This window comes from Mirounga leonina, unplaced genomic scaffold (genome assembly GCF_011800145.1).
Source record: "Mirounga leonina isolate KUSES-001 unplaced genomic scaffold, KU_Mleo_1.0 Mir_176, whole genome shotgun sequence".
NCBI classification, from domain to species: Eukaryota; Metazoa; Chordata; class Mammalia; order Carnivora; family Phocidae; genus Mirounga; species Mirounga leonina.
Window position 1 is genome coordinate 53780792 of NW_023270454.1, and position 24454 is coordinate 53805245.

General features: G+C 35.7%; 1 protein-coding gene across 4 annotated transcripts in view; it reads left to right on the top strand.

The window, feature by feature from the left end:
- SCLT1 (sodium channel and clathrin linker 1) overlaps positions 1-24454 on the top strand; it is a 204348-nt gene that overhangs the window by 173360 nt on the left and 6534 nt on the right. For all 4 annotated transcript variants that reach the window (XM_035023077.1, XM_035023076.1, XM_035023079.1 and 1 more), the window contains 3 exons: positions 12457-12535; positions 15059-15154; positions 19193-20424. In XM_035023077.1, coding sequence (XP_034878968.1) covers positions 12457-12535; positions 15059-15154; positions 19193-19255 — 238 coding nt within the window. In that variant the 3' untranslated portion in view covers positions 19256-20424. The remainder of the gene's footprint in view (positions 1-12456; positions 12536-15058; positions 15155-19192; positions 20425-24454) is intronic.

Genomic DNA, 24454 nt, shown 5'->3' on the forward strand with positions numbered 1-24454 from the left:
ACTTAGCAAATCAGGCTCAGCAACACGATTCGCTGAAGAAATGCAAATTTAAACAATAATTTTACCCAGCAAATTGACAAAATTGTAAAAGATGATTATTCAGTGTCTGCAAATACATGAAGAAACAGGAATAGGTATACAGTATTGATGGGAGTGTAAATTGGCAAATACTTTTTATAAGGGAATGTGGCAGTATCTAACAGATTTAAACTCTACATATCCTTTTGAAATTCCAGGTACAGGAATCTGTCTGAAGAAATACTTGCATGTATGTAAACATGTAAAATATTTGTCCTTGCCGCCTGTCAGATCCTTCACATCTTTAATCATGACTGTTAGAGCAGCCTCCTTCACTCTGATTTCTCTGCCAGCAGTTTTATTCTGCTCTATTCCATTTTTCATACTGCTGTCAGAATTATTTTCCTGAAAAGCAATTAGGATTCTGGCCCTGCCTACTTAAAGACTTCTGCTTTACTGTTGCCTATATGTTTTTTATAGTCTTTTCTCCACCTTTTTATCAGCAATCTGCCAGTCTACCACTGTCCTTCATGTTCCTTGTAGTTCCAGCTACACTGAACTCCCACTTCAATAAACCCAATGTGCTCAGCCAGCCCTTTTACAGCTCCTAGTCTGCACTCCACTCACTCATCGCTTATTTATTGAATGGCCTTGTTCTTTAAGTACTGATGATACAGCAAAGCCCAAGGTCCCCCCTGTTTTGTTTTGTTTTGTTTTGTTTGAAGATGTTATTGATGGGAAAGTGGAATTATTATTGAGTGTGTTTGTGTGTGTGTGGTGTGTGTGTGTGCTGAAAATCAGATAATAAGTAGTATGTAGAAAATTAAAATAAGTCAATGTGATGATGAATGGGTGGGTACCTGAGAATGGTAGACAAGGAAGATCCTGTGAGAAAATAAATCTTAAGATAATCTAATGACAAAAAGGAACCTGTCATTTAAACATCAGGAGAAAGAGCATTCCAAGCAGAGAGAACAGTGCAAAGACCCCAAGGCAGCAATACACTTAGTATGTTTGAAGTAAAAGAAATAGTATGCAAAATAAAGGCAATAGTGACAGATTTGGGAAATGTATTATATTAAGGATTGCCAGCCACCACAGCAAACAAATTCTGACGTCTCATAGACTTAACACAACAAAGGTTTATTTCTTGCTCATACTATTCATATCAGGCAGTTTTGCAGAAAGGCCCTGCTGGTAGAGATTCCACCATCTTGAACATGTGGTTTCCTGAAGTCACTGAAACAGGGAAAGAGAGGGATGGAAGAACACTGGCTCTTAACTAACTCAGCTCTGAAGTGGTACACATCATTTCCTTTTACCTTCATTGGCCAAACTAGTCATATGGACCCAATCTAACTGCATAAAAGTCTAGGCAACATATATGGAACAAACAGAATATTTGGTGAACACTGTCTCTGCTGCAGACGGGGACCTGATCTTGTAGGTTTTTATTAGCCACGTTGAAGGGTTTTAAATGTGAATGAAGGCCAATGGTCAGTTTTGAAAAAAGTTACCTGATCTGATTTTTTTTTTAAAAGATCACTCTGGCTATTATGTGGAAAATGAAAGTGAGTAATAAAGCTGGGGAAAAACGTAGAAGGCTACTGCACGGTTCTTATTAAGAGATAATGGTGGCCCCACTCCCCCTGCTTGTGTTCCCTCTCTTACTGTCTGTCAAATAAATAAAATATTTAAAAAAAAAAAAGAGAGATAATAGTGGCTTAGACTAAGAAGAAAGAGAAAGGTGAATTCGTTGGGAGTTTTTTTTTTTTTTTTTTTAGAGGTAATAGAAGGTGCTGATGGATTGGATGTGAAATATGAAGGAAAAGGTAAGAATCAAGGATGATTCTAGAGGTAGTCTGTACATGCTATTTCTTTGTAGGGATGTCCTTTCCCAACTCCCACCTGGAAAAAATTTTCTTCCTTCCAGACCCAACTCAAGTATGATTTTTTTCTGTAAGATATTTTTAATTCCCCTGACAGATAGTCTTTCCTTTTTTTTCACTCCCATACCATTCTGCTCATTCTTCTTTATGACGCTTACTGAACTTCCATCTATTTCATCTGTAAGACCATATAGTAGACCAATAAAATTGTATTGAATGAATGAGTGACTTTATGTAGTATTTTCTAAAGAAAATCTTTTTCTGTTGAAAATATTACAAATTGTATATTCATTCAGTACAGTTTTATTGATAATATTTTTTTATATGAATACACAGCATTTGAGCCTAAGGAATTTTTTTCAGTCTCTAAAACATTATTCTTGGCTATATATCTGTAATGTTTGGCTGCCATAACTGCTTTTTTTTTTTAATAGAATGAGAGGCAGCTGCAGGTACTGGCAGATTACAAAATGCATAATTACTAAAAGTGACTGAAGCACATTACAGTATAATTCAACAGAAGAAAAACATCTGGCGCACGCTATGTTAATTTGTCATAAGGGAGTTTCAAAGAAAGCCCTTGCTGCAGCTGGCGGGGCCATCATTTCCCCGAAACGAATAGTACACCTTTTGTTTTGAATTCTCTCATATAATATAAAATAGAGCCTTATGTGATTTAATCTTTAGTCACCACTAAAGGCTTACAGGCACTGAGGAAATTTCCCCTATGCTGTATCAGCCAAAATATACATGGCTTATTCTTATCTTAAACTGTGCCTCAAAAATAACAGAATGATCTGTGCAATTACAGTAATTGATGATAATGCCTAAGATATTGGCCCAAATTTTAAGCTCCCGTTCCTTAAAGAACCGTAACTTCAAAGAAGAAACTTATGCATTGTAGGGAAGATTTTGTTCTTACCCTCATAACCATACTGTTCAGTTATATATGCCAATGATGCTAAGAATTGAAGCACATTTCGAGTGGAAATTCTTCCTTTCAGCACGGGTTAGATATTATATTCATTTCTAAAAGGGTTAAGTAGTATTATAAAATAGCTTGTAGTGCTGACATTTTTGAAATAATGCATATTTCCAGCTCTCTACTGAGCATGTTCATAGGTACCTCAAAATCAATATATTCAAAACTAAACCCATTATTTCACACATAACCCAAGTTTTTATTTCATCCTGTGTTTCCTATTCCATGGGTGGTGATAGCTACCCAGTTGTTCAAACAAAACTCCAGATGTCATCCTGAACTTCTCCTCACACCCCTAAATCAATTACTACTAATTCTAGCTCCTAAATATCTCTTGAATCTGTCCATTTCCCTCCAGTAGTTCAGGCTATCAACATTGCTTACCTGGATTACTGCTATAACCCACTAATTTACCACAGTCATATTTCCTTACTACTTTTTCTTGCTGAAATCAGCAAGATTTTCTGATATTCAGATCTAACCATGTCACTTCTCTTCTTAAAATACTCAGTGTCACGGCACCTGGGTGGCTCAGTCAGTTAAGCATCTGACTCTTGATTTCGACACAGGTATTGATCTCAGGGTCATGAGTTCAAGCCCTGCATTGGGCTCCACACTGGGTGTGGAGCCTACTTAAAAAAAAAAAAAAATACTTCAGTGTCTCCCCAGTGTATTGATTAGATAAAGTCTCAACTTTGTGTCAAGACATAGATCCTTTGCAATATGTATTTCTTGTGTTTCCAGCTTCTCCTCTTTTACTCCCTCTACCACCTCCTAGTAACACTCTGTGCCCTGTGCATACTCAACTCCTTTGAGTTCCTTAAATTTATTATTCTTTCTTATTGCCTGGCCTCCGCACATGGATTTGATTGTAACACTCTTCTTTTCTTTACCCTGCTTACTCTTCTGTTTCTCTTTCATATATCAGCTTAAAAGCCTACTTCCTCTGGAGAGACAGCTCTAATCCCTAATCATCCCTGTACATTCCCATAGCACTTTTTATAGCATTTACTACCTAAAGTAGGAGCTTTTCAGTATTCAGTACTTCATAAGTTTCACTATGGCAGGAACTGGGTCTTGGTCCTCCCTGTCTCCCTAGCATTTAGCATAGTATGTCGAATGTGACAGGCATTCATTTCATTGTTTGTTGAATGCATGAACTTTATATTCCCTCAATCTTATCCTAAGATCAGCACTTAAAATTAGATGTTGTGAAGAAAATTCACATATTACTTTGTAACTTTGAGTTTATTCTTCAAATAACTTCTTAATAAGCTTCCCGTGAATGATTTTTGTACATAAAGCTCCTTCCGACATTCATTTTCCTAGTAGGAATCTCCCAAATTTATGATACCACTTGGTAGCTACTTTGAAAATGTAATCACTAAATCATCTGATTTGTTTTCTTGTGAGAGCAAATATGTGGTGAGCAAATTTGCCTTTGAAAAGGCAAAACATAACATATTAGAAATGTTTTATTAAAATGTATTAGTTAACTGATTTTATGGAATTACCTAAAATTTGCCTCAGTTAAAAACCACTCTGTGTTCCAGGAACTTTTCTAAGCCTTGTGAATATAGTTCCTCCTCTTTCAGAGCTTTCATTCTAATGGAGAGAGGCAAATAGTAAAAAAGTAAACCAACAAATAAGATAATTTTAGATGTTTTAAAAAACAAATGAGTTGATATGATAGGCAGTAACTGGGACAGGGGTGGGAGCTGAAAGGGCTGCACAATTTTTTAAAAAGTGGTCAGAAAAGCTGGCATTTAAACTGAGGCCTGAATGATAGAAATAAATCAACTCTACAAGAAAGCCAGGAAAATATTCCAGGCAGATGGAAGAGTAGCAAGTACAAAGCTCCAGTATTAAGAAAAAGTAAGCCCATGTAATTAAAGTATAGTGAGTGAAGAGAGACAAAGTATAAGGTTGAGGAACTAGTCATAGATCAGATCATGAGAATCTTACAGGGAGTTTTAAGTAAAATATTTTTGCTTACTATAAGTAAAATATTTAAGAAGACAATTTTAAGTTAAAAGAAAGACCAGTGTACAGTAGTGGGAAATCATTGAAGAATTTTAAACATCCTTAGATCTTTAAAAGATCACTTTAGCTATTGTGTATTGTGTATTATGGACTTAGAGAAGGGGCAAAAATGGAGTCAGTCTAATAACAGATATTAGATTATTACCCAGTATTCCAGGCAATAGATGATAGTAGCTTAGATCTGAGTGTGGTCAGTGGAAATGGAGAGAAGTAAGCAGTTATGAAATCTATTAGGGAGGTAAAACAAAATTTATTTGTTGTCAAATACAGGGAATGAGTCAAGGGAGGAGTCAAAGATGATGCCTTAGCTTAGACTTGAACATCTGGATAGATGGTGAGGCCTTATACTGGGAAGGAGGAAACTTGGGGTGGTTTAGATAAGAAGTAGTTTCCATTTTGGACAGGTTACATTTGAGGTGCTCATTAGTGTTCCTTTGCAGTCATGGAATAGATGAAATCACTTAGGGGGAATGTGCAGATAGGGAAGGAAAAAACCTGGGACTATGACCAAGAGTTCTCTAATATATCTAAAGCTGGCCTGACTGCTTTAACTTGTGGTATTTTTAGTTAACTGAATGAGATTTGAAACCTTAGGATGAATTTCCTTTTTTAGTAGTCAGGTCTTTTAAAGCCATACAAAAAGTTGAGATCACAATCTTTGCAATTACTGACCATTTTGCCACATACTTAGGATTAATTTTTTTTTTTTTTTAAGAGAATCTTCATTTTGCCTTTTAGGTCTTGATATTATATGATGCCACAGATATGCTTTGCTAATATCTCTTGTAATTATGAGGCAGTGTGATTTAATTGAGAGAAGATTTTGATTAAAGACTGGGTATGAACCCCATTTTTTTTCATTCAATCACTGCACGGCCTTAGGAACATTGAATAACTTCTCTGAGTCTTAATTCCTTTACTTAGAAGATGAGAATAATAACTACTTTGCAAGCTTGAAGTGACAATAAGGTACAGTAGTGAAGTGAAGGTACAGTAGAGAACTCTCTTGGCTGATGTCCACTTAATCGTGTAACAACATTAACCAGTGAACTAAATTGCTGTGCAAAGAATGCTCACCAGTGTCCAAAGCGTGCTACATGCCCTTGCCTTAGTTGACTCCATTCTAATGCTATCGTCTGTCACTTGCTTTACAAGTGTCACTATGTTTGCTCCCAAACTAGGTTATGCCAGTTTTACTTGTTTTGGAAATACATAAATAAATATACCAGTGATATATCAGTACAGAAAGAGAAAATTATTATTTCTTTCAAAACTGAATTGGATACTTTGGAGAATTTGCTATTACAGTACATTTGGACAGACAACCCTGAAAGAATAGAGGGAATACTGTGAAAATCTAGAAAACTCTGTATTTGGATTGCTTGCCAAGTGCCCTTAAATACTTGAACCACATTAATGGAGCCAAAAGTGGAAATAATTGTAGATGATACATTATGGATGTGGTTTGTGTAAGAAAGACATTCAACACTGAAACACTCCACAATCAGTGTGCTCATACTTTAAAACATAAAAACCAAAAAAAGCTTTGTAGGGGCGCCTGTGTGGCTCAGTCATTAAGCATCCGCCTTTGGCTCAGGTCATGATCCCAGGGTGCTGGGATCGAGCCCCTCATCGGGCTCGCTGCTCAGTGGGAAGCCTGCTTCTCCCTCTCCCACTCCCCCTGCTTGTGCTCCCTCTCTCTCTCTGTCTCTCTCTCTCTCTCTCTAAAATAAATAAAAATCTTTAAAAAAAAAAAAAAATTAGGGCGCCTGGGTGGCTCAGTTGGTTAAGCGACTGCCTTCGGCTCAGGTCATGATCCTGGAGTCCCGGGATCGAGTCCCGCATCGGCTCCCTGCTCGGCGGGGAGTCTGCTTCTCCCTCTGACCCTCCTCCCTCTCATGCTCTCTGTCTCTCATTCTCTCTGTCTCAAATAAATAAATAAAATCTTTAAAAAAAAAAAATTAAATAAATAAATAAAATAAAAATTAGGGGCGCCTGGGTGGCTCAGTCGTTAAGCGTCTGCCTTCGGCTCAGGTCATAATCCCAGGGTCCTGGGATCGAGCCCCACTTCGGGCTCCCTGCTCGGCGGGAAGCCTGTTTCTCCCTCTCCCACTCCCCCTGCTTGTGCTCCTGTTCCCGCTGTGTCTCCCTCTGTCAAATAAATAAAATCTTTAAAAAAATAAATAAATAAAATAAAAATTCAAAAACTTTATATGTTCTAGACGAAAAGTCCAGACCAAATCCTTATCCTTCCTTAGGCCTCAGACCTCTTAAAAATCTCAGGAAATCTATGGACTGTGTTCCCAGAAAAGACAAACACACAAGATCTTGCAGATAATTTCAGGGTACTTGGGAGCATACCTAAAGCCTGTCTGTGGACCACAGATGAGGAACCCTTGCCTTAAGGTTCTCACTCTTGACCTACTTTCATCTCAGATTGATGAATTTGATGACTTATCAGTGTTGATTGTAATATTTTGTTTACTAAAGCATTTAATGTTTTCTTAACAGATACAGCATATATTATTTTATAAAATTTTGCTTACAGAGAAGGCAGTAAATCAGTTGTATTTTACAACTGTCTTTCTAAATTACATTTTGTAGGCGTGACTAGGATTTTATGTCACATGCACATGAACTATATGACCGAACTGAAAGTATTTAGGACATTGATGGGCTAAGCAATTCCCAATGATATTAAAAGGAATTCCTCATTCTTATACACTTACATTAAAATTGATAGAAGATAATTTTACCTTAAACTTTATAACATATTGTATAACATGCTAGAAATTATATAGAGAAATTGAGTACAGCTTCCTTTAAATTCTTTAATTAGAATAAAATATCCTTTAAGTGCCATAAAGCCCTACAGTAATGAAATGTCATCTATCTCTTTACTTTCTGGCAGGCTATGCTTAAATCATCCCTGATAGGTAAGAATGTTTCTGTTTTTAAAGATTTCCAGTGAAGAGATTATATAGCTTTAGTTGGCAATTGTTTCAAGTGTAATAGCACTGTGAAAATCTCTGGAAAGTCTTATTTTATGTTTATCCTAAATCACTAATGATTTAGGGACTCATACAGGGAACTCTCAGTAATGTTCTCTAATGAAGAGAAAATTTCTCATAGATAATACAGACTTGGGTCATCTTCCTGCATCTTTCCTTTATTCCTGCAGGGAAATATCCTGACAAATAAGAAGTTGCAGAGGAGTGACAGGCAGGCTCTAGGAAGGTCTCAGGGGATAGAGTTGGCAAAATCACTTTTCTTTCCACCCTTTAATACCTTCTAAAATTTCATTCAGGAGTGAAATTGAAGGAAATGCTTAACTGAAAAATATCCTTTTCTTAGCCATCTCAAATCCTTTGTAGAAAGAACTAGAACATAAATAAATCTAAATAAATAAAAATAACCTTTATCTAAAAAATATGTTTTGTGGTAGATTCCTCAGTAAATGTTTGTTGAGCAAATAAGGAATCAAATTTTCTAACTGCCAGATTTTCTATAGAAATTTAGCCATAAATCAGCAAATGTTTATTGATATCCTGTATGTAAGGCACTGTGGTAAATACTATGGAAATTAAAAACAATCCCCTTTTTAAAAGTTTCCATTATACTTGGGGAAGTGTGTGTGTACATATATGTTATGTATGCTTACACACACATATAAATGATTAGCATTATAATAGAGAATTGCTTAAATTCTTAGAACATAAAATAAGTATCAAAGCTTTGATTTGAGAAGAGAGCTGTCTAGATTAAAATGAACTGGGAAGGAGGTATAGAAGGAAGAGGGTACCTGGGTGGCTCAGTCGGTTGAGCATTTGACTCTTGATTCCAGCTCAAGTCATGATCTCAGGTCATGAAGTCAAGCCCCATCAGGCTCCGTACTGGGTCTGCTGGAGGTTCTCTCTCTCTCCCTCTCCCTCCGCCCCTTTCCCTGCTTGTGTGCACTAGAACGTGTGTCCTCTCTCTGAAATGAATGAATGAATGAATGAATAAAATCTTTAAAAAAAAAAAAAAAAAAGAAGGGGGCAAAGGCGGAATCTTAAAGAATGGGCAGGATTTTAAAGGGAAATCTAAAAAAGAGGATACAGAAAATGACAAACATGAGCCTAAAAGTGTTACGTGTATGGTTAATGTGTGAGATAGTGAGAACCTAACCAAAGTGGAAGGTGGCTATTGGAGATAAGATTGGAAAGAGATATTACACAAAATTTTGGAGGATTTTGAATGCCAGCCTCAGGAATTTGGATTATTTTGTCCAATAGCAGAAAGCCACTGGAAGTTATTGCTTAAGAAAGCAAATTATTAATTTGCCCTCTCTCAAATTAATGAAAAAATAAAATCTTAAAAAGAAAGAAAAGAACTTGAGTTGTGATGGTAGCACTGTTATAGAAATGAAGAAAAGATGCAAGAGACATTGCAAAGGAAGAGTCTGTTTAGGGGCAAACTACATGTTGCATTTAAGAGAAAGTGAGAAATAGAGTTGAGGTGTTTAACTTAGGCAATGAGGGCAGAGATGTTGTCGATATAAAAATTGAGTAGCAAGATGAGAAGGAGGTTTTCAAGGAAATGCAAAAAGTTTGATATTAGGCATGTTAAATTTGAATAGAAGACTGAACCTTTAGGGAAGAAGTCAGAAATAATTTGTTAGGTTTTTAAGTGAATGTATAAATCTTTATATTCCTCGAATATCTAATACACAAACTCACACGTATATACTCTTCACTTCTTCATTCAACTAACATTTAGCAATTACCTGCCATGTTGCAATGTAGGAGAGTGGTTAAGAGCATAGAGCTTGAAACAAAAGGGCCCAGTTTTTGAATTCTGACTCTATAACTGGACTAGCTACATGACCTACCTTTATTTTTAAATTTCTCTGTTTTTAAATTTTCTCATATGTAAAACTGGGGATCTCATAGGGTTATCTTGAAAACTAAATAATTTAAATAAAACACGCAGAAGTGCCTGCACATAGTAAGCACTATGAAAGTGTTTGCTGTTATTATCACCGTCATCATCATCTTCGCTATTACTTGCCAAGCTCTATTGAGTACCAGATCCTAAGGATAACAAACTTGCTCACCATCCAGTGGGGGTTACAGAGCTTAATACACAACAACATATTTACACAGATTAAAAAGAACTGAAAGTTAATCATTTGCATCTTTGTGGTCTTAAATTTTGTGGGAAATTATTAGTGTCAAATAGTACTTGTCAGAAATTATTACTTTCATGTAAAATGTCATGGGTAAGTGAATAGTTTAGGTATCAAATTATGCAGTAAGTGTTTTCTGAGAAGGTCTTATATAAACTGAATTTTGGCTAACTTTATAAATGGGATCATTGTATCATCTTAATCTCAGTAGTACTCAAAGGTTGTTTCTCAGTAGCACTAATGTGCATAACTTTACCTTTAATTACATTTGGCCTAGAAGACTGGCCACTTCAGTCATTTTGCCTTTCTTCGCTTTGTTACATTAATGTTGAGGTGCAGCAGTAATTTTAAGCTACACAAGGTACTTGAAAGTAAGCACAGTAATTTATTCTACGTTATTATTACCACCAGAAGAAAGCGAAGGTAAAACATTTGGGTTTGTCTGTCACAGAATCAATGATAGATACTCAGTGTCCTCATAAACTGTGCCCTGTATGGATGAAGCCATTTCCCTCTTCGTTCTGTTATGGCAATAATTATGTGTTTACCACCATATACCTTGTACTTGGCACATAGTGTTCAGTAAATATTTGTGGAATTGATTTTGTGGATGACATTTTTTATTCTCTCCTATATATTTATAAAAATTGCTTGCTGATTTTAACAATTATTCGTACACATATAGGTCACTTAAGGGGCTTACCAAGTTTTTAGGCTGTGCAGCTCATTTGGAAAAAATTCAGAGCTGAAGTTATTTTAGAAGTGTTAATCTGTTGATTTATTTAAGAAGCAGAAGATCAAAGGATAAAAAACCAATCCTGAATTAACTGGGTATTTTAATACTCAGAAATTTGATCTTTTTAAAAATTATTTTTAAGACTATATTGTTTCTGGGACGCCTCAGTCAATTAAGCATCTGCCTTCGGCTCAGGTCATGATCCCAGGGTCCTGGGATCGAGTCCCACATCAGGCTCCTTGCTCTGCAGGGAGGCTGCTTCTCCCTCTGCCTGCCACTCCCCCTGCTTGTGCTCTCTGTCTCGCTCTCTGACAAATAAATAAAATCTTTAAGGAAAAAAAAAGACTATATTGTTTCTGCATCTAACCTGAGACTTTTGAAATTCTTTGGCCAAAAGCAAGATGCACTTATATGTTGGGGGAAAAAAAAAAAGAGGAAGAGGAAAAAGAAGACAGCCAGCTCTATGCATAAGATAAATCCAGCTATTAAAGCATAAAGGATATGAATGTATAAAATATAACTCATATACAACCAAAACATAAATACCAATTCTGAATATACTACACTGAAATGATGTTGGAGTGATTAATATTACCTTAAATTTCCAAAAATTGAGTTCCTCTAAGAAGCACTCTATATGAATCTTAAAAATGCATACTATAGCTAAGAATCACAATAGCTTATGAGATTTTATAATAACAAATACTTTATCTGTTTAATACGAATATATGATCATTTTAATGCCAAATAATTCCTCAAGATAATACTGAAAACACTTAAGTACTTTTAGAATATATGTGTGTGTGTGTTTTGGGGGTTTTTGGTGTGGTGGTAAAATATATATAAAATTTAACATTTTTATAGTTGTGATAAAATACACATGAGATTTACCATCTTAATCATTTTTAAGTGTACAGTTCAGTAGTGTCCAGTGTATTCACAGTATACAGCTAATCTCCAGAATACATGTGCATTTTATAAAGAAATAAATGAGTCCTAATTCTTAATCGCAGGAAACAAACTGAGGGTTGCTGGAGTGGGGGGTGGGGTGGGAGGGATGGGGTGACTGGGTGATAGACACTGGGGAGGGTATGTGCTCTGGTAAGCGCTGTGAATTGTGCAAGACTGTTGAATCTCAGATCTGTACCTCTGAAACAAATAATGCAATATATGTTAAGAAAAAAAAAAAGAAGAAGGTAGCAGGAGGGGAAGAATGAAGGGGGGGAAATCGGAGGGGTAGACGAACCATGAGAGATGATGGACTCTGAAAAACAAACTGAGGGTTCTAGAGGGGAGGGGGGTGGGAGGATGGGTTAGCCTGGTGGTGGGTATTGAGGGCACATTCTGTGTGCAGCACTGGGTGTTATGCACAAACAATGAATCATGGAACACTACATCTAAAACTAATGATGTAATGTATGGGGATTAACATAAGAAAAAAAAAAAAGAAATGAGTCCTTTAAAATATGGTCTATTGAAAAGAGACTTTGTTTTACACATAAGGTATTTTTGTTTAAAACATGAACAGAACATATATCTCACTAAAAAAGATTCTATTTTGTTAGATTTTTGAACAATGATATTAATGGCTTGGGTGGGGGGACTGTCTCTTGATTAATAGGAGTGAGCTGAGTCGACAGAAACTTCATACCCAAGAGCTGCTTTCTCAGCTGGAAATGGCAAATGAAAAGGTAGTTGAGGTAAGATAATGACTCTCCCGGGAAGTACTTTCTGCTGCAGCTTGATACACATTTTTTCTGAATTTTATCTGAGCCAACTCCAAATTAATTCTCTACTTGGAAATGACCATACAGAGGTGAGTACTCCTTGTAGAGAAATCATCCATAACCCTAAAAGTCCACATTTTATAATGTGAATAAAAACTTTGAAAGTCAGTGATTCATCATATGTAAATGACAAAAGGTAGAGCTCCTATTTCAGTTTCCCCAATATAACTTGTGCCGTGTTGCAGAAAATGTGTTAAGATCCCCTTCATTTCTAAGCATGTCTAAGATTATATTTTTTAGCCCTTTCCTCTTATTTTGTTTTAATTCAACACATAAGAAATGTAGAAATTACCTTTGCCTACTGGAATATATTAAAGTACTTCTTCAGATTAATGCTTTAGAACTAAATGCAGCAAGAGCTCATCATTTTTCTCTTTGAATCTTTAAAAAAAGTTAACAATGTCTAGATTATGATTAGAGCTTTCTAGAACTCTAGTTCTTCGTTTGATGTTCTAACTTCGAATGTGTTTGTTGGAATTTCATTAATACACTATATGGTCGGCTATATTTTTGTGGCCATCTATAGAAGCCATAACGAAATTACTCTTAAGTTTCAAAGCATTATAAATTGATATGAGCCATTTAGAATACAAACAATAGCCATTAAAATACTTGTTGTTTTCAAAACTTCCAGGAATCTGTACTTAAGGAAATAATTTAAAATATGAAAAAATTTAAAGGCAGATATTCAACACAATAATGTTAATAATATTAGAAGATCAAAAGCAACCAAAATGATCAGTTGAAAAAGAACAGTTGCATATATTATGATTTACCTAACCTGGACTGTTTCTTAACCATTATGGTGGTAGCACAGAAAAATGCATATTGTATGTAATCTGATGGTACCTATGAAAGTGATTATTATAGATGATGTGATTTTACCCCCAGGTTTTCTCTAGTGTTAATGATGCACCTTTTAAATTTAAGACTACGTATTTAAATATCTTGGTAAATTGAAACAGCCAGTGTAGTTCTCTTCATAAAATTTAATTTTGCTTTTGGGCACAATAAAAAATATAATCTCATTTTAGCAGTATATTGTTATTTCAGTATTTTATATTACTAGGCATGACATTCACCATTATCACTTATATGTTAGGCTGGGAACTATCTAGTTCTTCATAGAAAGTCTGTTTTTCTTGCTATTCCTGATTAGACTGATGTTACTCTCTCAATTCAGACAAGTGCCAGAAAACCACATAATAATTCTAGTTGTACAGAAACTTTTTTTTTCAGGCTAGTAAGTATGGAAAGGACAAATACATTTTATAATTGGTAGTTTCTTTGAACTTGTCTGCATGACAGTATGTTGTGACAGATTTATATTCATAATGTCCATATAGTTTCCTAAGACTACTCTAACAAAGTATTATGAACTTGGTGATTTAAACAACAGAAATTTACTGTCTCACAATTCTGGAGGCCAGAAGTCCAAATCAAGTCAGCAAGATTAGTCCCCTCTGAGGGAAAACCTATTCTATGCCTCTCTCCTAGTTTCTGGTGGCTTCATGCGTTCCTTGGTTTGTAGATGGTATTTTCCATGTGTATTCATGTGGTCTTCCCTTTGTCCATGTCAGTCTCTGTGTCCAAATTTCCCCTCTTTATGAAGGTACTAGGCGTATTGGATTAGGATCCACCCTAAAACCTCATCTTACCTTAATTATCAGAAAAGACCCTATTTCCAAATAAGATCACATTCATAAGTACTGGGATTTAAGACTTCAACATCCTTTTTTAGGGACATAATTCAGTCCATACCAATGCCATATTTGTTGATGATCCTAATATCCTCTAGAGTATACAAATGTATTGGGGAGCATGTAGAAACAGAGTTCTTCCCCCTTTTAAGTAACATCTTTAACATATAAATCGTTTAAGACAAGTCTATCTTTTTAAAAATCAAGACTTCTAGAATGAATATTTTCTGTTCTTTGCACTTTAATAGTGGCAACGTCACAATTTCTCTAGAAGCTTGCTTTCACATGGTAGTTCTGAATCACTAGCAAACAACATCAACACCACCTAAGAACTCAGTAGGAGTGCCGATTCTCAAAATTCATCCCATCCTACTGAAGCTCTGGTTGTGTTTTCATATTCCAGGTGATTCTGAAGCAGTGATCTAGCATCTCAAGGTTAATATCAAATATTTTAAAAATATATATTGAAAATCTTGGTCTTCTGATTCACTTTGATTTTAGATTTAATTCACTTTCTTTGGTAACATGTGGAGGGGAAAAAATAATGTAGTCAAAGTGTGAAACCAATTTTGAACTTTGAAATTAATAATTTGAAAAAATATAAATTTGGAGCTATATTATCTTTGTGTTTTATAAGAAGTAAAGTGATATTCAAATTTTTCATTGATTATTCCACAAAACCTTTCTGTGTCACATATGGATTTCTAACTTGTTTGTTTGTATTTCCCCATAACAGAATGAGAAACTAATTCTAGAGCATCAAGAAAAAGCCAACAGACTTCAAAGGCGTCTAAGTCAGGCGGAACAGAGAGCGGCTTCAGCTTCCCAGCAGGTAGGGAGCTTCCTCATTATCCCTGAGAGTAAATAGTCTGAGTAGATCAAAAGATAAGAACAGTTCCTCAAAAGTTCCTAGAGAACTAGTAGTTTTATTTTTACTTGATTAAACTATTTATAAGTAGTCTCTTTAATATTTGAGGTTGAAAAAGTAAACTTTAAAAACAGAAATAAACACGAGTCTCCTAAATTGACACCTAAATCTAGAACTGTGCTGTCCAATATGATAGCCACTAGCCATAAGCAGCAGTTTAAATTTAAATTAATTATTAAAATTAAGTAAATTAAAATTTGAAATCCTCATTACACTGGCTGGGTTTCTTTTTTTTTTTTTTAAGATTTATTTATTTGAGAGAGAGAGAGTACACGTGCAAGTGAGGGAAGGAGCAGAGGGAGAAGGAGAGAATCTCAAGCAGACTCCATGCTGAGTGCAGAGCCCAATGCAGGGCTCGATCCTACGACCCAGAGATCATGACCTGAGCCAAAACCAAGAGTCAGATGCCTAACCGAATGGGAGCCACCCAGATGCCCCGCACTGGCTGCCTTTCAAGTGCTCAGTAGCCATATGTAATTATGATCCTCATATTGGACAGCATAAATAGAACTCTATGATCACAAAAAGTTCTTTTGGACAGCACTGCTCTAAAATTTTATTCTGTCTAGGCATGATCACTGACAGATTTGGAAGTAGAAAACATTGCTTTGAATGCAATATTTCTAATTGCACTTTGTTTTTATTGTAGTTTTTTAAATGGAAAAAATGACTTATAGGTTAAGTTCATTTAATGCACATTTGTATATAACCATATAAATCTAAAATACTGTATAAAAGTTGTCCAATGGGAAATAGAGTAGAAAATGCAGAACATCAATAAAATACTAGGGGGTAATTACTCATACACACTTCATATAAAGAAAATGGGCCATTTACTTAAAGTGGGAGCAATAGTTCCTCCTCCCTCCTATTAGGAACAATGTGAGATCGTCTGGCGATTATAAAGATAGGCTGGAAGCAGTTTAGATGGATAGATCTAGATAGGCAGGCAAAGAAACCATGTTACTACCTTATTAAATATGTTTGGTTATAAATGTACTGTTTCAATCAAAATTAATATTATGCATAGATAGAAGAGTATTTCATACATACTACAGCAGCTCTAAATACTCACTGATTTCAGTTTATGTATGTGATATTTATAGATTTTTTTGAAATCTACTTCTGATATGAACAATGCATGGCACTTAAAGAAAATCTGGTAATTTGCCCTTCTGTTCCCCTCCCCTCTTGAAAGTAATTATAGCTTTATCAAATAAATTTAATTTCTTATTAAATTATGAATTAATAGATTAAGTAGTTTATCATTCAAGAAAGCATTCATTCATTTAGATTATAAGTTAACAGGAGCCAAGGTGTACTGGGAAGTATCTTAAGAGTGTGTCAGGCACATAGCCTGGTGCCATTAAGTAGCCATGTGATTTGGGCAATTTCAACTTTTCTAAGCCTCAGTGTCTTCATATTTGATGTAGAATAATAACACCTCCCTTACAGAGTTACTGAAAAATCAAAGGAATTAATACATATAAGCATTTAGTATAATCATTAAGTGGTTAGTAAATACTTAGTTATATAAGAAGTTAAATCTCTACATCACAGTCCTAAGAGCTTCAAGTTTACCTTTTTTAAGGAATATGGTAAAGAAAATGCCTACGTAAAATCAACAACCTTGAGTTCTATAGTAAAAAGAGTACAGTTATAGAACCTTAATTAGATAATCCAGTTGGCATCTCGTTTAGTCTTCCTCCTGACAGAATTAAACCCAAGCAACCCAACACAGATGTTTTTCTCCTGTTACTTAAACTCTCTAATGACAAAGATTTCACCCTTCTCTTTGTGCGCTTTTTTTTTTTAATGCTGTGTCAGTAACCACTTTGGAATTTTTTCCTTAAGCTTTTCTCCTTCCATCCTGTTTTCATTGAAGATGAAAAGTAGTCATTCAGCATTGTCCCTATCCACAAAAAGGAATTATTCCCTGGAGTGGAGTTAATATTTTTTCTCTTTTAAATGAGTCCAAGTTATAAACTTTTTGTATTAGACATATATTCAGTTTTTAAAAATCTTTGTCTTTGCTTTCTCTGAATTCTTCCTATTTTCCCATCTTCCTCTAAAAACTAGAAACTGTTATTAGAAAGACTATCCTAGTAAAGGCCTGATACTTAATGAAACAAAGGATTGGAGTTAGAAGATTATTATTTCCTCTAACATGCAGCCCAGCATCATACACAAGCCCTGCATTGTACCGAGTCTTCCATGCTCTGAATGTGCTATTCTGATCAACTTTCTCTGTACATTCTTCATCCATCTTTGGACTATGGTTGTATGTTCTAAATGTATTAGTCTAAACTACTAAAAGCCATACTGCGTTCTTTTAACACTAAAATCAGTGTGGTGAAGCCTTTCTATGCAAGAACACAAAACCTAGGAACTATGGAAAGAAATTAATAAATGTGAACAGGTAAAATTTCAGATATCTGCATTTTAAAGTCATAAAATCAATGACAAACTGAGAAAAAATATCTGCAATACTGTGACAAAAGTAATATCCTTAACATATATGTAAAGAATGGCTAGGGCGCCTGGGTGGCTTAGTTGGTTAAGCGACTGCCTTCGGCTCAGGTCATGATCCCAGGGTCCTGGGATGGAGCCCCACATCGGGCTCCCTGCTCGGCGGGAAGCCTGCTTCTCCCTCTCCCACTCCCCCTGCTTGTGTTCCCTCTCTCGCTGTGTCTCTCTCTGTCAAATAAATAAATAAAATCTAAAAAAAAAAAAGAATGGCTAAATCAACAAAAAAAGTGCAACAGTACAATAGACAAAGAATAAAACTTACAGAAAAGGAAAGACAGATGGCTTTTAAATATTTGAAAAGATGGGCTCATCCTGATCCATAAGACAAATATAAGCTTAAACCGTAATCACATATCATTTTTCACCATTTCACAATCATGTCAGATCATGAAGTTTGATGATACATTATGCTGGCACTTCCACACATCACTGATGTAAATGTGTGTTGGTGCAATCTCTTTGGAGCCCAGTTTGGCAGTATCTCTCAAAAAATTTTGATGTACATCACCTTTGACCCAGTCGTTCTAAGAATTTATTCTGCAGGTGGTGTACTTGGACCTGGGCAAGTCTGTGCAGGGAAGCGTGTCAAAATACTAATTGCAGCATTGCCTATAATTTTAAAAGATTAAAAGCCACCTAAATGCCCATCCATAGAAAACCAGTTAAATTATGGAGTATCCATACAAGGAAAGTTTGCTGCTGTTAAGGGGAATAAAGTAGGTCTCACATGGAGACATTTGTAAAGTAGATCATTTAGAAGGAAAAAACCAAGATGAAAAGTGTGTAGAGTACTTTATCATTTTTTAAATAAAAAGAGGTGAGGAAATACATGCATCTATTCTCATTTAGAATTTATTTCTAGAAATATACTTAGAAAATGGAAATAATGATTGTATCTGGAAAGAGGGCTAGGAATGAAGGACAGTGGTGAGAAGGCTTCTTTATGATGTATACTCTATTGTACTGTTAGATTTGTATATATAATATCAACTCCAATTGATATTTGAAGACTGTTTACCTATTAGAGCTTTCTTACTATGATCTATCATCATCTTATTAACCAGTCTTGTGTTGTGCTGGCTCACACTTAATTTGTATTTTACTCACTTTTCTAGTTAACTTTTTATCTAGATGTTTTTCATCCATCTGTGAAATATGTTTTGGAATTCTAAGTACTGTATATCACTCTGAGCTATGGAATGTCATATTTGACATGCATATCTCTAGTGTAATACAGGTATTTTAAAGTCTCAAGAGTAAAACAGACATGAACACCAAAAATGACCTCTTACAGGACCCTCTCCAGTAAGATTATTTTCAATAATTGTAAGTTGTGATGCATTATACTTTGTATTAGTGTAAGATTTTCCATAGAAAAAGTAACTATTTACTGATTGTCTATTTTAATTGCAGCTCAGTGTGATTACAGTGCAGAGAAGAAAAGCAGCCTCCATGATGAATCTGGAAAATATTTAAAAATGTTCATAGTTCACTCACAGAACTTTAGAATTGGGAAAGCTGTTGGACTAGAAGTGTATTGAAATGGTAAAAACCTGCAGAGAATGGTTAAGGCTTGTGTCATTTTGCATAGGCATTTTCCATTCTGTTTTGAGGGTTATTGGAAAACAGAACAGTGGCAGCTTCCTGTAAGTAAAGAAAATATAACCCTATATTGAGCTTCAGTGGAGAAAAAAGCCAGCTGAGAAGAATTCATTGCCTTCATCAACGTGTCTGTTTTTCAATTCCCCCTTCCTTCCCTTGGAAGAGCATAATAATTCTCAAACTATACTAATCATGGGAAAGAGATTTTTAAGATAATGTTAGAATTTTAATATTTCAGGTTCCATGATTTGAGAATTTTACATCTAATTGTTACTCCTAACTCATTTTCTTAAGTTCCCAAGTATCCATTTTATTATAAACTCATAAATGTAATAAATTATGTACTTTCTAAAATGATGCTGTCATGTATTTTAATGTATAATTGTAGTGATTCATTTTTAATTTACATGATTTCCAGTATTTATCATATATTGATATTTAAGAATATGGGAGGTTTTGTTTTTTGTTTTTGCTCTGTTACTCAAAGCAGTACTAATCAAGTGGAATCTTCAAGTCTGAGAATGCATGGGCATTGAACTATTGCAGTCTAGTTGATTTTCACAGATCCATGTAGTTAGCTCCTCTCTGCTCCTAGTTTGAACTTGGGACACCTGCTTTCTGCTGATGAGTGCAGATAAATGCGCATCTGGTTAACAAGTTAGGAAACTATTGCAGTGGTCCAGATAAAAGATAATGAATTGAGTTTGAAGTGACATGAAAACATTCATGTGCAAATATTCAAGCAGCTGTCAGAAGCTTAGGACTGGTGCTAGCAAACCAGGATAGGAAGGGAGTCTTTGGCACGGGACTGAGAATTGAAGCCATGGAGTATAGGAGCTTGCCTGGAGGCTTCCTGTGATGTGGCTGACTACCTCTTCCCCTCATTTCTTGTGCTGCAGCTCTGATGGTGGCCTTCTGCTTCCGTCAGTACGTCATCCTTCCTCCCCACAGGATCTCCGTGCCTCTCTTGCCATCCGCACGTTCTTCAGATCACCACTGCTCAGACATCCCTGCCTCAGAGAGCCTTCCAGCCTCCAGACTAGGTTAGGTCCCCTTGTATTTCTCATAACAGTGTGCTGGATTTTTGATTCATAGCACTTGGGAGAATTTGTAATTAACTCTTTTTGCATTTTTTCTTCAATGTCATCAGTCTGCAGACTCCTTGAGAACAAGACCCATGTCTGCTCTCCTTCCTTGTATTCTTAGCAACTCAACATAGTTTCTGGCACACAGAGGGTATTGAATAACTGTTTTATTCAGAAACTGAAAAAGAATTTTTAAGGACAGGACCTTAGAAAATGTCTTCATTTTGTTGTATGAGTTCAGGGAGAGGAATCCTTGAAGGAGACTGAACAGGAGCAGTGAGAAGGCTGTAGCCAAGAGAATCCAAGATGACAAAAACTAAAGGAGGCAGGGATTCTGATCTTATGTGTAGGAGGGGACAAATGGTTCCCAGTGTCAAATGCCGTGATGAGATGAAATAATACAAATATGATATTTAAATGATAATTAGGCACTTAGCTTACTTTCGTTTCCTAAGAATTTTTCATTTGATTGATTCTCTAATGTAAATTTCTTCCCATGTCATTCGCAGACTAATTTCCATGTAATAAGAGTTATGTTCATATTCATGTTTATAGAATATAAAATTTATTTTTAAAAACTTTTAATTAGAGAAGATGTTAGAATTATATCGTACCAAAAAAAAAATGAGACTGGAGGAGGAAGCACTTCAGAAACTAACATCATAGACAAATGGAAAGTATGATTATTGTCCTTTTTCAAGAAGAAAATCTAACTTCCCAGACTCATTTCTTCAAGGTAAATCTTTCAGCATAAGCACTTTCTCTGAACTTTGGCTGTAGGCACCTACTCTTTACATTTGAATATTGATAACCCTCTCTCCAGTTGGATCTCCTTGAATACTTAGACAGTCTCCAAGTAAAGGATAGGCTACTGACAGGCAGATGATAGGCCTTTCTTACCTCTGCTGAATTTGAACAGACTTAAGCTGTGTTTACCAACAGAACTGAACATACATGTTATTTTTCTTTCAGAGAAGTTTGTTAGCTAATGATTTCCAATGTAAAAATGTAGTGGAGTTTTTGACTTTTCTTATATTGGTCAGTCTTGCCTTCATTTACAAAGAGTATAGCATCATTTTTCTGTGAACTGTATTTTAGGAGACAGGGGAAATGAATAGGAAAAAGAAAAGAAATGATGTAAATCTGAAATTGAAGACAACACAGCCAGTTCATTTTATTTATTCATGTTTCTTTATTTGTGTCTCCCTGAAGAAGAAAAGAGATATGATTACCTCTTCTTCCCTTTGTATACAAATATGCAAATTGGGGCAGCCAACAATCTTCTAATTTCTCCTCTGGTGTGATCACTGTAACTACCCCAAATATGGGAGAACATTAGCAACAATTCAGTCATTCGTTTATTCAGCAAATATGAATATTTCATAGCTGCACAGTCTGCCAAGCCAACTCTCAGACAAATCAAGGAAGAATGAAAAAATACTTCAAACATTTTGGTATAAATTCTGTTCTTTAACCATAATGTATTTTATCAATTTTTCCAAAATAGCAAATCTGTAATGGGCTTTTTTACAAACATTTTAATCAAAAATAATTAGGTTTTTTTTTAGTTTATTTAAAAATGTACATATAAAAGGGATATGTGCACAGAGAGGAGACAGACACAGCAGTACCCCAGTGTTATGTATGAAATCTGTCCCTTACCAGCCCTTCAGACTTGTTCAAATGTGTGCCTCTGGGGCAGTGTTAACTGTCTTATCTTAGTATTTATATAGAAACTAAATATGTATCTACTTAAATAACAAAAATCATAGGATGGGTGGGAAAGCATCTTTAATTTTTTTCAACACTGGCGCTCACCCAGCTACCAAGGAAACAATCTACACTAAGGAAGTGGTCTTGTAGCCCAAGAGTTCAGCACAAAACATGCTCATGTGCCCCACTTTCCTGTAGACACTCCCATGTACTAGCTCTAACACCACTCTTGTTTCTGCCACTCAAAACGTAGACTGGAATGTAAGCATATGAGAATAACATTATGGAACTTTGAATCTTCTCTAGTTTATTTCTTTCTAAATACACATTTTTAAAGTTCACTATTTTTAGAAAACAAATTACTGCTGTTATTGGGCACCGCTGTTGAAATTCACTGGGGTGGAGGGGATGGGGGTACTCTCCTGGAGCTGGCCCAGTCCACTTTACAACAATTTTGACCATTAGAAAGTTCTTCCTTACATCAAACTGAGATGTGTCTTTCTGCCTTAGTTCTACCTTGTGCAACAGAGTCTAAGCCATCTTACATGTGGCAGGCAGGTCTTTGGCCTTTTGAAAATAATCATCACGTTCTCCCTGCACTTAGTAGACATCTACATTTCCTCAGAGGACTTGGTTTTGAGTCCTTTTGCCAACCAGGCACTGGCCTCTGAAAGTCCTCCAATCATCTTCATATATCCTGCTTCATTCATCCAATAAATACTTATGAGCACCTGCTTTACACCAGGTATGCTTACGATGCATCAGTCTTATGCCCAAAACCAAAAATTATATTCAGGGTGAAAAAAACTATTCCCTTGTTCTAGATCATGACAGAGAGGTGGGGAGAGAGTAAGTGGTAGCTACCTGAGTGGGGAAGACGATGTATTAGAATCCCCAGGGCAAGGGTATGGTTCAAACTACATACTCTTCCCCTTTTCCCAACCCCAAGAACAGTCTGACATAGTCTCTTAGGGAAGCATGCTTTGGGAGTTTACTATAGTTAGTGATTCATGGAAATGTACACATAATTTCTCATTAGTATTTGGAATGAGAAAAAAGAAAATTACAGTTCTAGAGTGTGCACTTCCATTAATGCAGCTTAAAATCATGTTCACTTTTTTGGAATTTGAATTTCACTGTTGGAGATATTGAGCATATTGTTGACTCAAATCTTAAAGTCTTTTCCAGAGGTTTTGTTGCTAAGCCATATCTTTGCCCCAGAAGCCAGACTGGTCATCCATCCCTTTTAAATTTTATTATGTCATTACAGGGTGCTGCTGAGGTCCTTTTAGCTCCAATTCTGTCATCCAGTTTTTTTACTTATAAGCATAGGGACCGTGTCTGCTTTATTTTGTTTTAGTGCTATGTTTCTTGTACCATTGACAACTTTTTATTTATAGCGATGCCATCTATCAGTCTGGTAAACATACCACCCATATTTTCATGATAAGCATGAGAAAGATAAGACCTTGACAGATGTGAGTACAGTTGGTCTCTTAGAACACACCACCCACCAGCTCCCATAATGGATAATTAATCAGGACCCATGGGTCCTGGTCATTTCAGCCCGTTTTTAATCTGGCCCATTTACTGCTGCTTCACCATCACAAAAGCATCAAGGAAGACCCACCATTCTGTCCAGCACAAGTTCCTTTATGCCACAACTGTCATACTTTTCAGATCTAATCTAGTGATCCTGTCCAAGAAGAAAACGTAGTCAGATTTCTTTTTTTAGGATTTATTTATTTATTTGAGAGAGAGGGAGAGAAGTAGACTCCATGCTGAGCGCAGAGCCCCACTCGGGGCTGAGACTATGACCTGAGCCAAAATCAAGAGTCAGCCACTCAACCGACTGAGCCACCTGGGTGCCCCCAGATAGATTTCTTTTTAGTAGATCCATGTAACAACCTAGTAATCACTGAGGTTTTTTTATGTTTATTTAAAACCCTTGAAGCTTTTAATATAGCATCATGGAAATTTTCATTCAATATTTTCATCCTATTTTCAAAGAATTAAAAAAAATCAGAGCAAAATGTGATGCATAGAAAATCTGTTAGCACTAAGATTTGTGAAAATTAAAAATATGAGACTAGCATCTCCTTTCATATAAACTATAGGAGATAAAAGAGAATGGGAAAAGTTATAATCATGTTTCTACAAGTAACCAAAAGAATGCATTGGGGAATCTTTTCCTGGATCTACAGTGATCATGCTGATCTGTATGACTACTGTCTCTTTATTGAGCACCTGTCATATGTAAGATAGATGCTGGCAT